We start from the raw sequence: 17324 nt of genomic DNA on the forward strand, positions 1-17324 counted from the left end.
CTTATCAAGCTAAAAGCCCCAGGAATAGAAAGTTTTCCGCTGGGGGGAGGTGGAGGGGATGGGACCTGAGCTGGGAAGAAGGCATCCGTCCTGCTGGGCTGGTGCTGCCCCAGGGTCCCCAGTGCCCTGGCCTGCCTTCGGAGGAGCAGGGAGGCTGGGCTGATTGCAGCAAAGCCTGGCTCGCACAAGGCCTGGAGTCCTCCTGGGCCAGCGGCTCTCCACTTCGTCACACTGTGCCTGACGCCAGGCCTGGAGAGAAGCTAGTGATCCCCCCTCAGCCCAGCAGGATGACAGAGGGCCGGGTGGAGGAAGCAGCCTCTGCCTGCTTCGGAACCATCACCTCGCAACTTCAGCGCCTCTTCCACAGGCTCCCCAAGGGCCACTGGAGGTCTCTAAAGCCCCAGGCCCTCCCTGGGCTCCGCCCCAATGCCCAGCTGGCTCGAGGTAGGTCCGGGTCACTTCAGCTGGGGGTGTTCGGGGGTCGGGTGGCCAGACTAGCAGCCTTCTCCATGGGGCAGGCCATAAGGGAGCCCCTGGCCGCCTGGTATTTCATGCTGAACTCAGCACCCCTCCTTGTCCCTCCTGACTCCCCGGGACCAACACTCATGTGCTGCCGACCTGCCAGGTCTAGGTGGGACTTAAGAAGCCCAGGTTGGCTGTGGGTTTTAGCAGCTTTTCCTTGCCTGAGCATGAGGGCCAAGCAGTCACCCCAATCCAGTCCCTGAGTGGATGGAATACAGATGGGCATCTTGAGTGACCCCTCTTTTCCACTTCTGGGCATCCTGTGGCTCCCAGGGGCATCACACCTTGCCAAGCTCCTGAGTTGGCCTTCTCAGGCCCCTGGAGCAGTGAAATGACGTAGCCAAGCCTTCTCACCTGCACGGTTAGTGGGGGTGCCTGTCGGGGGCTGGGGGCTGCCGGGCAGAACATGGCTGGACAGGAGCCCAGCCCTGCCGTGACTAGGCTGCAGCCTCCTCCCACAGCACGAACCGGGGTAAGTGCAGTCCTCCGCTGGGACGGAGTGGGTAAGTGGAAGATGAGGAGGATACACTAGCAATCCAAAGTTTCCTGGGATCAGAGGTCATCGACTCCTTTTTTTTTTTTTTTTCAAACAAAGGTGGCCGGTCCAGGACTGGGACTGGACTCCTGCCTTCCGGTCCAACCTTCTCCCTGCTGGAGCAGACTGGTCACTCTGTCTTGCATTTCTGCAGCACTCTTCTGCTAGAGATCCAAGGGATTTGTGTTTATCTGGGTTTTTCATTTGTGTGTTTTAAATATCATTGATTCCGTCCCCTGTAGACCTGTACATGGTGAGGGTGGGAAAGCGGTGATTCTGTCTCACAGATGAGAGGGCCCACAGAATTCAGGCCCCTGGCTGAGGGTCAGAGCCGCGCGGTCAGGCCAGAAACCCCTCCCTGATGGGCTCTGCTCATCTTCCTGGCCTCTAGCGTCCTCTCTTTGACGGCTGGCTCTTTGGTACCCATAAGATTTCCCCTTTGTCTCCGTGCTGTTCTCTCACACATTCAGGCCCAGGTAGGCATCTGGGTGGGTGACAACACCGAGCCTTAGGGGCAGAACTAAACTGAAAGATCATCTCTGAGCTCAATGTGTGAAAGCCTTTAGAAGATCATACGACCTTAACTCTGGAAAATCTGATTTTCCTGATTACAGTTTTATGGCTTAAAAAATGAGAATTTTAATTCCCTAGATCTTAATCCCTATTTGGAGACAAATACTGTTCAGCCAGCCTAAATAATCTATCCTCATCAATAGCCTAACACACTGACCCTCATAGAGAGGACGGCTGAAGACTGAGCTCCTCAATTTAAATGTTCAGTCATGTCTTCTATCCACCCTCTTCCCATCCACCCGCCCTTAAGAATTGTTCAACAGAGCGTTTCCTTGCTCCTTTGCTCTTCAGCCCAAAGAGTTATAGATTTAATGGAATCAATCAGGCCTGGAGTGGCAAGCATTGAGGTCAGGGCAGATACGGCCCTGCAGCTACGGCTCGTTCGACCTGTGTCAGCATTTGGGCAGATTGACTGGAAGAGGAGGGGCGAGCAGGACGCGCAGAGACAGCGGGGTGGTAGGCTGTGGGCGGCGGACTGCAGCTCCGAGAGCGACCTGTAACGTAGCATTGAAGGGAAGGGGCTTGGAGCCAGGCCAGCTTTGTTTTAAGCTTATTGAAGTACAGTTGATTTATAATGTTGTGTTTAGTTTCTGCTGTACAGCAAAGTGACTCAATTATACACGCACACACATATATATACATGTTATTTTCCGTTAGTTTGTCACAGGAGAGTGAGTATAGTTCCCTGTGCTGTACAGTAGGACCTGTTATTTATCCATCCTGTGCATAACGGTTTGTACCTGCTTGCCCCAAACTCTCATCTGTCCTTCCCTCCCACACCGTTCCTCCCATTTGGGAACAAGTCTGTTCTCTGTATTTGCATGCCTGTTTCTGTTTCATAGGTGTATTAGTTCCTGTCATGTTTTAGATTCCACATATAAATGATATCATATGGCATCTGTCTTTTTTTGACTTACTTTGATTAGTACAATAAGATAACCTCTAGATCTATTCGTGAGGCAGGCCCAGTTGAATCTGGACCTTGGAGGCCGAGTGGGAGGGCCTTCCTTGTACAGAGTAACCTCTGTGAGCCTCAGTTTTCCTCAGCATTAAATGGAGCCAAGAATCCCCACCTCCAGCTGGTGTTACATGGCTTAAACATGACCTCAGCAGAGACCAGCTGACATGATGCTGGTCACACAGCAGGCCCTCAATGGCAGCTGCCCCCAGAGAGACTTTTAGCAGTGACTCACCCTGGGTCATCGGTACCAGCCTCCAGCACAGAGTCTGCCCTTCCCTCCTACCTGGGCCAAGGTGGGCCGCTCACATCTTCCTGAAAGAGACAGGGTTTGAAGATTTACCCAGGCAGAAGTAGAGGAGGGCCATGAAACTCTTAAACACCTTCTCTGGAAAAATTCTGATCACTGAATTTATCGTACCACTTAATTAACAGACAGGGCTGGATTAGCCCACTGGGCATCCGTAGAAGCGGAGCAAGTATGTTGCCGAGGAGCAAGTCATAGATCATTATAAAAGAGTGCTCAGGGGTCAGAGGGACGCAGATCCGGCTCTCTCCAGAAGTCTCCGGTGGTCTTGGCTACAGGACTACAGCTATAAAGAAGGCATTGTGTATCTCCTGCAGAGAGGGCTTCAGACATAATCTATTTACTTTTCTCCTCCTGCAAAAGTCTCCCTTCGCCCAGTTGGTCGCTGTTCGGTTGGTGACTGGCACTCTGAAATCAGATGACATCAGAGCAGGTGTGGAAATATCAGTTGGCTGCCGCAGGCTGGCTGTCCCGTGAGGGCAAACCTCTCTGCTCCTGGCCTCCCATGACCTCCCAGTGCTCAGATCAGGCATGCCTGTGTGCAGACACCTTCGCGTGCTTTCACACCTGCACACCTGTTGAGGCTTCAACCCCTGCCCTGCGGCCTGCCGAGGACGAGGCATGGCTTCTTGCGAAGCTCTTTGGCTGCCCTTATCTCTGGGGTCTGTGGAACACTACCAAAAATATACTCAAGCTTAGCAAGAGATGAGGTGACCTTTTTCCTCTTCTCAGAGGTGGTATCTGCTTTAAAAACAAAAGCAAAAAACCAAGAAACCTCTCAAACTCCTCCCTGTTACCTCTGCCCCTGGCTGCTGGGCCCACGCACTCTCTCTCCCAGCTGCCCAGGCTCCTCCTCGTGCCCCAGGGATGGGGCGGGGGACCCTGAGCCCTGGAGGGGGGACCCCACCTGCTTTGTCTCTCCTACACCCAGAGTGGAGTGACACATGCCTGGAGGAAGCAGAGGCCCCTTCTGAGCTGCCTAGAGCTGAGACGGCATCGGCAGCTCCACACTGGCTTTAGTTTTCGTGGGCTTCTTGCCGTTTCTTAAATCACCTTAAACCCAGCTATCCACAGTGGTATTTTTATAAAAACATTTTATTGGAGTACGGTTGGTTTAGAATGTTGTATTAGTTTCTGCTGTAAAGCACAGTGAATCAGTTATACGTATTTCCACTCCACTCTTTTTTAAATTCTTTTCCCGTATAGGTCATTACAGAGTATTGAGAAGAGTTCTCTGTGCTAATCAGGAGGTCCTTATTAATTATGTATTTTTTAAAACATTTTACTTATTTATTTATCTGGCTCCACTGAGTCTTAGTTGCAGCATGAGGGATCCAGCTCCTCCCCCAAGGGATCGAAGCCGGGGCGCCCTGCACTTGGAGCGTGGGGCCTTAGCCACCGGACCAGCAGGGAAGTGCCAATTCTCTCTCACGGATGACAGTCTGTACACGTCAGTCCCAGTCTCCCGATTTATCCCTCTTGCCCAACCCCTGGCTCCCTCCCTGGTAACCATGTTCGTTTTCTACATCTGTGACTCTCTGTTTTGTAAATAGGTTCATCTGTACCATTGTTTTAGATTCTACCTGTAAGTGATATCATATGACATTTGTCTGTGTCTGACTTATTTCATTCAGTGTGACAATCTCTAGATCCATCCATGTTGCTATGAATTGCATTATTTTGTTCTTTCCTTTTGCTGTCTACAGTGTTTTAAAAAAAAAAATTTGTTTTAAGTGCTTTGGAAATAAGATTTATCTTTTCCTGTGATGACAATCAAAACAGGATTAATACCTGTATTAAAAATATATGTGTATATAGTCAAAGTTATATATATATATATATATACACACTCCTTTGACTCGATAGACGTGAGTTTGAGTGAACTCTGGGAGATGGTGATGGACAGGGAGGCCTGGCATGCTGCAATTCATGGGGTCGCAAAGAGTCGGACACAACTGAGCGACTGAACTGATACTCCTTTTGTATCTTTATATGTATGTGTGTGTGTGTATGTATATATATATATATGTATATATATATACTTTTCCTTTTACACAAGTTTTTGGATAAAACCAGCTGTCCTTTGGAACAATACTGAACCTTGGTATCAGATCAGATCAGATCAGTTGCTCAGTCATGTCCGACTCTTTGCGACCCCATGAATCGCAGCACGCCAGGCCTCCCTGTCCATCACCAACTCCCGGAGTTCACTGAGACTCACGTCTATCGAGTCAGTGGTGCCATCCAGACATCTCATCCTCTGTCGTCCCCTTCTCCTCCTGCCCCCAGTCCCTCCCCCAGTAAATACTTGTTGAATGGACGAATGCGTGCACATGTGGAAAACTGATGAGTAATTAGGTAGATGTAGAAAGACAGCAGACATGCTTGTCATAAAAAGGTTTACCTCTGTCTCTTGGAGTGTGTGCGTCCTGATGGGTGCGTGTACTTTAATTGTCACGGATCAAAAATGGTGTCGTTAAAAAAAAACCATTGTCAAAAAAAACAAAGACACACACTGAGATATACATATATCCAAATAGATACAAGAGATCCTATAGCTTTGTTTTCCAAACTTAGTTATGAATAAAAAATGGTTGGAATAAGAAAAAAAAAAAAAAACCATTGTGCCGTGTCTTTGCACTTCTTCTGCATGGCCACACCCCAAATTCAACTTGGCCGTTTTTGGATGTGATGTCAGACGGTCCAGATGACAAGCCTCCTACAGAGTTGTGAGAAATGAGGTTCATTTGGCTTTCCCACCTCGTGTCATTTACTTGTACATTTTACCAAAGTCTGTGGCCTCCTGCAATGATTGGCCAAGGGGGCATTTTCAGAGATGCTCTGTGCCGTTGCACTGAGGGCCTGCAGACTCGCCTGCCTCTGTCTTCTCCATCTGCGTTTCCTCCTGATCATCCTTTTCGTGCATAAGACCCCAATACCACAGCATGAAAAGTCCAATAAAATAGGGCTGCTGCTGCTGCTAAGTCACTTCAGTCGTGTCCGACTCTGTGTGACCCCATAGACAGCAGCCCACCAGGCTCCCCCGTCCCTGGGGTTCTCCAGGCAAGAACACTGGAGTGGGTTGCCATTTCCTTCTCCAAGGCATGAAAGTGAAAAGTCAAAGTGAAGTCGCTCAGTCGTGTCTGACTCTTAGCGACCCCATGGACTGCAGCCTTCCAGGGTCCTCCGTCCATGGGATTTTCCAGGCAAGAGTACTGGAGTGGGGTGTCATTACAGGGCACATCTCTTTAAAATGCTTGAAGCATCATTGGCAAACATAATGCATATAAAATATAATACCAAAAATTTCAGTCCACCGAAAGATTGATTAAAATTCAAAATAGTTTTGCTGTTGTAAAAAGACTGAATCAGTTTAAAGGTGGAGTTAATTTTAGATAACTGTGTGATCATTATACTTATGACAGAATGTAAATATTGTAAACATTGGAAGTGTAAATAATGTGATACAGTGAAAATCAGGGGGTGGGGACAGAGTTGACAGGAGGGAGAGTTCTAGCATAGTCCTGGCAGGGAGTTAGTTAACGCGATCTAAACATGAGGCGTGAATTGTCAAAAGCGGATTCAACCTTGTTTATAATTTAAACGTATATACACTTCCACACAGGGCTTCCCAGGTGTCACTAGTGGTAAAGTAGCTGCCTGCCAATGCAAGAGATGCAGGTTCAATCCGTGGGTTGGGAAGATCCCCTGTCTACCTGCTCCAGTGTTCTTGCCTGGAGGATCCTACAGACAGTGGAGCCTGGAGGGCTGCAGTCCACGGGGTAGCAGAGAGTCAGACACGACTGAAGCGACGCAGTATGAACACACGTGCACACATCCGCAGAAGGCAGGATGGAGGGAACGCTTCAGGGTGCAGCACCCCCAAAGAGCTAAGTGACATGGAACAGACCACACAGGCAGCTGCCCTGGGCTCAGGCCCCGGCCCCTGCCTCGCTGGCCCGGGGCGGGTACTGCCTGACCCCTCTTGCTCCTGCACCTTCCATCTGAACTTGCCGTGAACCGTCCTGCCCCCACCCCCTCCACGGGCGCCTCCCAGAACACCCCCACCCAACACACTTGGCCTGGTCTGACCACAGCGCCTGCCCTTTCAGCCTAGGGATGTGTGCTTATGTCAGAGACAGATGAATAATGGGCCCGCCCAAGAGGCACACCCACCCACACCCACCCACGTGGGACGCGATCGTGCCTCTGCAGGCCGGCCTGGGTCCCAAGTTGGGGAAGAGGGTGCAGGGGACACGCCGAGCCTGCCTGAAACTGTGACCCTCTGTGTGACCACCGAGAAGCCAGGCTCAGGGAATGAGCAACTGCCCCGTTAGACCCAGGGACCAAGGCCCCGGGGAAGAATTGTCAATATCTGCTTTGGCTCCTGAGTAACAACTCAGCAGAACGTTTTGCCTTTCCCTTCAGTACAGAAGGGTGGCTTGAGAGTGCACACGTCACCCCTCCAGCCCTGCCGCACGCGCCCTCGATGCGTCACTTGGCAGGAGGGGGTGGCCCAGGGTCTTGAGGCGGCATCGTGTCCTCAACTCATCCCAGGCTCCTCGCGTCACCCCGGTGCCTTCACTCCCTTGACTTGCCTGACCCGGGGCCCTGCTTTCCATGAAGCCCGCTCATCCCAACTCCCATTTTACGTGGGGACTCAACATCCGATCCAGACTTGAGCGTGTTCAGGAGCATTCCCTCATGGCTCTTTGACAACATCCCAGTGCAGCCAGCCGCCCGCGTCTCCTGTCCGTGGGAGGGCTGGCATCTCTGACCCAGGACACAGGCCTGACTTCCAGGTCGAGCCTACCATGACACTGCCCTCCCTTTTGGCTTCCTGGCTTGCATTCCGGCACAGTCTGTAGGGTGGTTGTGTGTGTGTGTGTGTGTGTGTGTGTGTGTGTGTGGCCGGGGCTGTGTGGTGTGAGAAGGCAGCTGTGTGTCTCCAGGCCGGGGTCGGGGTGCTGGGTGCGCTCAGCGGTGGCCTGTCCTCTGAAACAAGGAACTGCATTGTACGGCCTGGAGGGGGCTGGGGTTCCAGTTTCTTCCTGGAAACGTGAAGATGGAGATGTCCTGAGCTGGACGCCTGACCCCAGGAGTGGGGAGTTTCCATTCTCTTGCTGCCAGCCTCACGAGACATTCAACCAGGAGTATGAAAAATGTAGAGACTGTTGATTCCGGCAGTGGCCCCCGACCTCCAAGGCTGACGGATCCATCCGCCTCTCTCCCTCCCCTCTGTCGGGCACTACCATCCTCTCGTGACTCTGCCTCACTCCCTGGGCCACCAGAAGCGGTGCTGGAGGGAGGTGGGGCAGGTAGGAGGAACTTAGGGGACAGGAGAGTTGCATGATTTGTCTTACTTAATACATTGGAAGAGGACCCCAGACTGAGATTTGAGGGCTGGCAACCTGCCTGCCAGGGCAGGAGACATAGATGTGGGTTCGATCCCTGGGTCAGGAAGAACCCCTGGAGGAGGGCATGGCAACCCACTCCAGTTTGCTTGCCTGGGAAATCCCAGGGACAGAGGAGCCATGGACTACGGTCCATAGGGTCACAGAGTCAGACACGACCGAAGCAACTCAGCACGCAGGTATGCATGCACACACATCATGCACTGAGTCGACAGGAATCCTGGTTCCCAGGCTCAGGAGTCCCTTCGTTGTAAGTGACAGCTGCTGTCTGCTGGGCATCTGCTATGTGCAGGCACTGTGGGGTGCTTTGAGTGAGTGAAGTCGTTCAGTCGTGTCCGACTCTTTGCGACCCCATGGACTGTAGCCTAACCAGGTTCCTCCATCCATGGGATTTTCCAGGCAAGAATACTGGAGTGGGGTGCCATTTCCTTCTCCAGGAGATCTTCCCGACCCAGGAATTGAACCCAGGTCTCCCGCATTGTAGGCAGACGCTTTACCGTCTGAGCCACCAGGGAACATCCATGGGGTGCTTTACACACTCTAATTTTGGCAACAAAGCTGCTGGTAAGGAGGATATCATTACTTCCACTGTGCAGACGAGGAAATTGTGGCATCTCATAACCAATTAGAAGCAGAGCTTGTGCTCAGACCCTGATCTGTGTGGCTCTGGAGGCCAGATTTTGTGCACTTCAAAACTGATTGAGTGTTTTGCTCTTCTCACACTTTCCAAGGACCTCTACCGTGCACATTAAACAGTGTCCTTTAAGGGGCCACGTGGGTTGCCTGAGAATGTCTGACTTACAGCTGCTGAGTGGGTGCACTTTGGTGCTCCGGGCGTGTGTCCATTGCCAGCTGCTTTTCTGCCATTCTTATCTTTGCACGCGATGTGGCAGTGGGCTCTGTTTGGGTGTCACAGAAAGCGGAGCTGCAGAGCCTGGGACTCTGAGCAGGGAGGGCGGAGAGTCCACTGCTTGAGGGGCTTGACCTTGACTGAGGAGCTGGCCTCTCTGGTACTCTGCGAGGAGCTCAGTGCCAGGATTTCTGGCTGTTGCCCCAGTAGCTCCTAATCTCCCAGGGATGAAGGGACTGTGGATGCAGGAACAGGCCAGGGCAGGTTCTCCCAGGCCAGGTGGCCGTGAACTGGCACTTCCCAGGACAAGGCAGAGGCCTTGGAGAGGAGCGTTCTTGCTGTTGCCTCCCAGGGCAGAGGAAGAAGCACCCCTCGCCCACATCACTGGGCCCCATGCTCTCTTCTGGCCTGGGGTCACCCTAACCCCCATCCCTGATGAAGCCCATCCCTGGCATCAAGTAGTGTGGAGTAGGGAGGGCCAAGAGCAAGTGGAGGGGACGGTGTACCAGAAAGTAGGGCTCCTGAAAAGCAGCAAGGTGTGATGGATTTCCTCCCCCAGTTCTGCCACTCACTAGCCACAAGGGTCTCGAGAAGTCTCTTAACCTCTCCAAGCCTCAGTTTCCTCATGTCTAAAATAGGAGTGTGTGTGTTAGTTGCTTAGTCACATCCAACTCTTTGCAACCCCATAGACGGTAGCCCACCAGGCCCCTCTGTCCATGGGATTCTCCAGGCAAGAACACTGGAGTGGTTGCCATTTCCTTCTCCAAAAGGAACTATAGAAAGAAGGAAAGAGAAGTCGCTCAGTTGTGTCCGGCTCTTTGCGACCTGTGGACTGTAGCCTACCAGCCTCCTCCAACCATGGGATTCTCCAGGCGAGAGCGCTGGAGTGGCTGCCATTCCCTTCTCCACTAAAACAGGAATAGAACAGTGGGACTGGAAACTCCCGTCCACGTGGAGACCCACATGCAGGTGTTTGCAGCGGCTTTACTCATGCCTCCAGCACGTGGAGGCAACCAAGATGTCCTTCATAGGTGAATGCCTAAAGAAACCGCGGTCCATCCAGACGGTGGATTAACATTCAGAATTTAAAAGAGATGAAAAGACATGGAGGTACCTTAGACGCATACTGCTCAGTGAAAGAAGCCGGTCTGAAAAGGCTGTGGGGTATGTGGGACATTCTGGAGAAGACAAGACGACAGAGGCAGTAAAAACAAATCAGTGGTTACTGAGGATTAGTGAGGAGGAAGGGATGGGTAGGCAGAGCACAGAGATACTTAGGGCGGTGAAACTATGCTGTGAGACCCTGCCGTGCTGGGTGCATGTCGTCATCCATTTGTCCAAACCCTCGGGATGCACAGCACCAGAGGCGGACCCTGACGTAAATTGTGGACTCGGGGTGACAGTGACCGCTCAGCAGGCCTCATCAGCTGTCACCAGGGCGTCACTCGGACAGGGATGTTAGTGAGGGGAGGCTGTGCATGTCTGGGGGCAGCGGGAACTCTCTATATACTTCCGCTCACTTTTGCTGTGAACCTAAAGCTGCTCTAAAGAATAAGTCTGATAGGGGTAGACACATGTCACACGTGCTTAGTATTGATCATGTGGAAGCATGTATGTGAAGTGTCCAGCACATTGGAGGTGGTGAATGCTGGTAGCTGCTGTCATTACGGTGTGGGTCCAGGAATTTTCTTTGTTCATTTTTTGGTGGTATTTTTTCTATTAGTAAAGAATATAGATTCAATTAAAAAATTCAAAAGCAAAATTTAGGAACTGTAAAGAGGAAAAACACTTGAAATCTCATTACTCAGAGCAAACATATCACCTTCCAGATTTCTCTCTGTGCATAATGTGTATGTAGGTATGTGTATGTTTTTATATAACCAGGACCATAAAACAGAACCTTTTTTCTCTTTCAGTGATAAACTTGTGGACCTCTTTCCAAACTGATCAGTATGAATCTACATCATCTTATGTAACGGCTAAATAGTATTCCATTTTAAAATGTAACTGTAACTGGCCCCCTGTAGATGGATATGGGGTATTTCTAGTATTTTGTTGGCATGAACAACTGTGTGATGAACCTTTTTGTGGAGACATATTTAGAGACAGATAAATACATATTCCTGCAGGAAACTGGTACCACCAAGAAGGCAAGAACCTTCTCATGTACCCACATCCTCTTTAATACTAAAAGTTATCAACCTTGGTTAGCAACTTTCTCTTCTGAAACTAAAGCAAGATTTTAGAAGTTCAAATATTGGAGGGGCTGGGTAGGAATGCAGGGAGGAGAGACAGCTCAGGTAGGCAGAGGTGCCTCCCTGAGGTGGGGAGACTTGCCCGTCTCCAGGCTCTGTGTGCAGCTGGCGCCTCACCTGTGCGGGGGGTTGAGGCTGGGGTCTCCCCTGCTCAGCCTGAGGAGGGGGCGCAGTGGGGGTCTGAGGGACTTCCCAGGTGGCTCCGTGGTAAAGAACCTGCCTGCCAATGCCGGAGGTGGAGTTCAGTCCCTGAATCGGGAAGATCCCCTGGAGGCGGGCAGGGCAACCCACTCCAGTATTCTTGCCTGGAGAATCCATGGACAGAGGAGCCTGGCAGGTCACAAAGAGTCACGTGAGGATGCGTCTGGACCTTTGTGTCAGGACGCAGTGGGTCTTGGGGGAGGTCAGTGACACTGATGCCTGAAGCACAGACGGGCTTCCGGGATGCGGACGCCAGGGGCCGTGACCGCTGGGGAGGCCGACTTGGGTTTTAGCCGCTTAATAAAAATAGTTACTATTTATCGATCTCTTAGTTTGCGCCAGGTGTTATGATTTACATAATTACCTCATTTAATGCTCTTAGCAGCACTGTAAAGCAGGTACTTGCCCCAAGTCCACCCTCTTTCCATTTCCCATAGCACAGGACAGGTCCCAAGGAGAACGGGGGGAAGTGGTTAGTTTGTTCCGAGGCTGACCTTGTCCAGGAAGGCCTGGGGTACCCAGAGGACAGAGACAGAGCTCATAGACTCAGAGGCTGCTACGCTTCCCCACTGGCCTCGGAAGTGGCTCTGGTCACGGGGTGAGAAGCTGCTCTTCACTGACCTGGGAGTGACCGCCGGGAGGCCTGTGGGCGCGCTGTAACCAGGCTCTGAGTCCCAGGAGCCTGCCCGCCCTCACCCCACATCCCAGCTCCGGCCGGGGGAGGGAGAGTAAAGCGGACCAGCTCCTTGCTGTCTTGAGATCTTGCTTACAAGCCTGGGGTGAAAGGGCCTGATGGGTTTCTTATCAACAGAATTCATCTGGTTGAGAAAAATTAGCCTCTATGTAGGCCTGTGTGTGTGTGTGCGTGTGTGTGCATTTGGCAACTGGGGTCAGGCAAGAACTAACTTTGGCAGCCCTGGGGACTAAAGGGAGGTTTGTAGCTTTTGTATCTTGGAAAACAATCTCCAAAATGTCCTCCGGGGTAAAGTGGAAGAAAGATGCATCTTGGGACTCGTTTGCCATGGCCTCTGGACCTGACCCCCTCGCTGGGGACGGTGCCTTTGGTGTGACCTTCAGGGACCCAGAAGGCCAGGAGCGGGGCCGGTGGAGGTGGTGGAGGTCCCGGCCTTGGCTCAGCTCTCCACCTGCTCCTTCCTCTGCCAGGCTGCACTGACCCCTTGGGTCTGTGAGGAACCCCCTCTGTTTGAGACTGAGGGCTCTGGGTTCTTAATTCTGCCCAGGGTTTGTGCTATGGGTTGAATTATATCCCCCACACCTACAAACATGCTGCAGTTCTCATCCCAGTACGTCAGAATGTGAACTTGTTTGGAAACAAGTTAGTAGCAAGCGTAATTAGTCAGGAAGAGGTCTGCCTCAGAGGGTAAAGAATCTTCCTGCAGTGTGGGAAACCTGGGTTCAATCCCTGGGTCAGGAAGACCTCCTGGAGGAGGGCATGGCAACCCACTCCAGTGTTGTTGCCTGGAGAATCCCCATGGACAGAGGAGCGCGGTGGGCTACAGTCCATGGGGTCACACACAGTCGGACATGACTGAGCGACTAAGCACAGCACAGGAGGAGGTCGTGCTCCAGTAGGAGAGTCCCCTAACCCGATACGACTGGCGTCACATGAAGGTGACCGGGTGCAGACACAGCCCATGGGGACAGCAGGCCCTTGGGACCTGTCCTGTGCTATGGGGAAACGGAAGGAGGCTGGACTCAGAGATGGAGGCAGAGAGTGCAGTCCTGCAGCTACAGGCCGAGGGACACCAGAGATCTTGCCAGCACACTCCCAGAAGCCGGGAAGAGGCAAGGAAGCGTCCTCCTGCAGTCTCCAGGAGGAGCGTGACCCTCCTGACAACTTGATTTCAGACTGCTAGCCTCCAGAACTGAGAGAGAATAAATTTCAGTCCTAAGCCACCTGGTGGGTGGTGCTTTGTTAGAGCAGCAAGGAATCCAGCAAGGCCTGGGTCTGAGGGTGCCCCAAGAGCCCTTCCCCATCCGGACACACGGGCCCCTCCTTGGAGAAGGGCCTGTCTGGGGGTGCTCCGCCATCTTTCCTTCTGTCTTGGGGGAAGGATGGCCCGTGAGGGCTGAAGTGCTAGGCCCTGGTGGAACACGGCCCTGCCTTTGCAGCCTCGTGACTGTCGGTACTCAGAGCCCCGGGGGCCTGCCGGCTGCTGGCTGTGCTGGTGGGGTCCGCTTCTGGTGCGCAGAAGGGCCTGAGGACTCTGACTTCACCTCTGCTAAGCCCTGGGCTTAGCGTTTCCAGGGGCCAGGAAATATCAAGACGTGCTTTGGTAGTTTTGCTCCGGTCTGTGATTCCATGGTCTGATGGGACAGACTCCACTGGTGTTCAAGTGTGCTTTTTATAAAATCCTGAACCACTGCGCCTGGACTCTTCTGTTCCCTGGCTCTGTCCAGCTCAGCATCAGACCCATAAGAAAAAAATAAGTAAACCTCTGTGTGGTTTCGGTGCTCTTTTCAGAGCGTGTGTGTGTCAGTGAGAGACAGGCATGGAGAGATGGCGGTGCGCAGGTGGACAGAGTGCCTGAGTTGGCAGGCCACAGCTGAAAGAAGAGACTGCAGGCTGTGTCCTCTGTTCAGATGCTCTCGCCTTTGGGAGCCAGGGCAGCCCTCCCTCAGGGCAGAGCTGGCAGGCTCCCACCAGCTGGCAGCTCCGGAGCATCCTTCACGCTCTGAGCCCTCCGGGAGCTGCACAGATGTGTCCTGGGAGTGGAGCCCGGAGCAAGGCTTCTCTGTGGGCCCTGGCCTCGGGGCTCCCTTATCGAAGCCCTGGCGTTTCTGGGCACCGCGGGCAGCGGAGACTCGGCCTGCACACCCTCCCTGCTGCCTTCCACCCTGCCAGGGGTGAGGTCGTCCTCACACTGGGCAGGAATCCTCTGGGGGCCCAGGAATGCATGGGGGTGCTGGGAGGGGTATGGTGCGTGGCTCCGAGCAGGCTCCACGCAGCCCCTGCGCAGGCGAGACCGCTTCCGTGGAGGAGGGCCAGGAAGGCCTGGGTGGGCTCTGAAGGAGGAGGCGGTGTGGTGGGCCTGGCTGCGTGCACGGGGGAGGTGAGCAGCAGGGCTGAGCGCCATCCTGGAGGGTGCTCGGGACTTCAGAGTGTGGAGTCAGAAGGCGGCAGAGTTCTGGAATTCCCAGGTGCTACGCTGTGGCATCAACAGCAGAAACTGTCCAATGGGGGTGGTCCCTGCGCTCAATCTTTGGGGACAGAAGAGAAGGTGGTGGCTTGAAGAGAGTGGTGGTCTCACTCCAAATGCCGCCCCGCCCACCGCCGAGAGCCTGGGGAGAAGAGGAGACCCACCTCCACCATCAGCCCCAGGCAGAGCGCTTCAGCAGCTTTAAGAAGACCGTCCAAGGACTCCCCTGGTGTCCCAGCAGTTAGGAGTCCTTGCAGTGCAGGGGACGTGGGTTCAATCCCCGGCTGGGGGGCGAGGATCCCGCATCCCTGGGATGTGTGCCACAGCTACTGAAGCCAGCACGCCGTACCTAGAGAGTCTGCGTGCCTCAAAACATCCCACAGGACACGAGGAAGACCCTGAGAGCCGCACGTAAGATCCAACACAACCACACAAGTCCTCAATAATTTTTTTTTTAAAGAAGGCAGTCCCAATGTGCCGAGGTTCTGGAGCTTGTTGAAAGGAAGAAGGCCGAGCCTTCATCAATCAGAAGCTTTCCTCGTCCCCAGGTTACCCAGATGGGCCCAGGCTGTCATGCCCACCCCACACACCCACGTCACCATCAGACAGCCTTCTCACGGACACTGGCCGCCTCCCCAGCTGGGCCTTCCAGCTGAGCTGTGGCACCTGCAGGACAGGTGACCCCGGCAGGCCCAGCGGATTCTGTGGGAGCCAGCCTCAGATGGGGGCACTGCCCGTCTGGGGGAGCCGACCTCAGATCGGGGCACTGCTCATTCTGGGGAGCCAGCCTCAGATCGGTGCATTGCTCATTCTGGGGGACCCATCCTTAGATCGGGGCATTGCCCATCTGGGGGAGCCAGCCTCAGGTCTGTGGGAGCCAGCCTCAGATCGGGGCACTGCCCGTCTGTGGGAGCCAGCCTCAGATCGGGGCACTGCCCGTCTGGGGGAGCCAGCCTCAGATCGGGGCACTGCCCATCTGGGGGAGCCAGCCTCAGATCGGGGCACTGCTCATGGGCGTGTGCTCCCTTCTCTTGCTGCCGTCCTGTTTCGCTCCCATCCTCCATACACCGCATCCCCTCACTGGTCCCAGCCTTGCTGCCTCCTGCCCTTTTCAGCTTCACCTCCTTTGTGCCCGGGAGGTTCCAGAGAGGCAGCTGTGGCTTGGCCAGTGAGCTGTGTGTCGTTGGGCACCTCGCTTTACCTCTCTGAGCCTCAGCTTCCCTATCTTGAAGGTATTCCCCTACGCCCTTCTCAACTCTAGATGTGAACATTGTTTAGGAAATAAAGGTGAGGTTTTCCCTGAGGAACCTAGTTTGGGATGCTGACTGTAGGCTGTGTCAGCCGGGTTAGAGAAGCTGACACATTTCTATGACACATTTCTAGATGGGGTAGGGTCAGAGACAGGTGACAGCCGTTCCCGTTGATGATAGCAACGGGACAAGAGAAATTAGTAGAGAGCGCACCAGCCTGAAGGCAGATGACCTAAGAGAAAGTCATCAAATCCCCCAGCCCCAGTTTCCCCTCTGTAATGCAGCAGTAATAACGGTCGCAGGGCCACAGGCAACAGCAGAGGTGGGAGCAGTCTGTGACCGGTAAAGCACCTCCTCACCTCCACGTGCACGGTGGGGTGGGAAGCCGGCAACACTCCCCCATCCCCCCGGGGGTCTCCCCTCCTCTGGCCTCCGCTTCCCTCCTGAGCGCCCTTCCCTCTGGGAGCCACATGCTGCCCCCAGGGCATTTCTCTGGCCACTAATCCCCCTGCGGTTCTCTCCCTCCAGACTGTAAATTCACCTGCCACCCGGAGTGCCGCAGCCTGATCCAGCTGGACTGCACTCAGCAGGATGGCGCCAACCGGGACAGACCATCTCCAGAGAGCACCCTCGCTGTGACCTTCAGCCAGGTAGGCAGCACGGACCGCGGGGTTTGACCTCTGAGGGTCCGGGCTCCCCTCACCCCCACGAGCGCTGGTGAGTGGGAGGTGCACGGGTATTCCACATTTGCCACATTTGCCGTATGTCGGCGTCGCGTTCTCGCCGGGTCCCATTGTCACCGGGTGTCGGCGTCCCCTTCTCGGCGGGTGTCGGGGTTCCGTTCTCTCCGGATGTCGGGGTCCCGTTCTCGCCAGATGAGGTCCATGGCACACACTCAGATTCTTCACCCAGTTCATGGGGCGGGGGGCAGGTGGCTACACCGCCAAAGCAATCCTCCGCTGCACTGAGTCCTACAACTCAGCCCCATTCTGGCACTTCTGCGATCACCACTCCAGATACCGATCTCAAGGCCATGCTCTCACCCGTGCCCCTGACCCACTGGCTACAGATCCAGGTTTCCACAGCCCCCTCCTGGGGCTCAGTTACTTTGCTACTGCAGCTCTCAGAACTCAGAGGCATCTTTGGCCCACTAGATTACCAGTTTATTATAAAAGGATGTAATGGGAACATCCTGATCGAAGAGATGCAGAAGGCAAAGTAGGCAGGAGGGACACAGAGCTTCCATGCCCTCTCCCAGCCCTGCTCTCTCCACACATCCCTGTGTTCACCCACCCAGC

At 53.8% G+C, this 17324-nt stretch overlaps 1 protein-coding gene across 1 annotated transcript in view; it reads left to right on the forward strand.

Moving 5' to 3' along the window:
• The window catches only part of RASSF5 (Ras association domain family member 5), a 73321-nt gene that overhangs the window by 10727 nt on the left and 45270 nt on the right, over nt 1-17324 (forward strand). Inside the window, exon 2 of the mRNA NM_001113760.3 lies at nt 16555-16676. Coding sequence (NP_001107232.2) covers nt 16555-16676 — 122 coding nt within the window. The remainder of the gene's footprint in view (nt 1-16554; nt 16677-17324) is intronic.

This window comes from Bos taurus, chromosome 16, assembly GCF_002263795.3.
Source record: "Bos taurus isolate L1 Dominette 01449 registration number 42190680 breed Hereford chromosome 16, ARS-UCD2.0, whole genome shotgun sequence".
NCBI lineage: Eukaryota > Metazoa > Chordata > Mammalia > Artiodactyla > Bovidae > Bos > Bos taurus.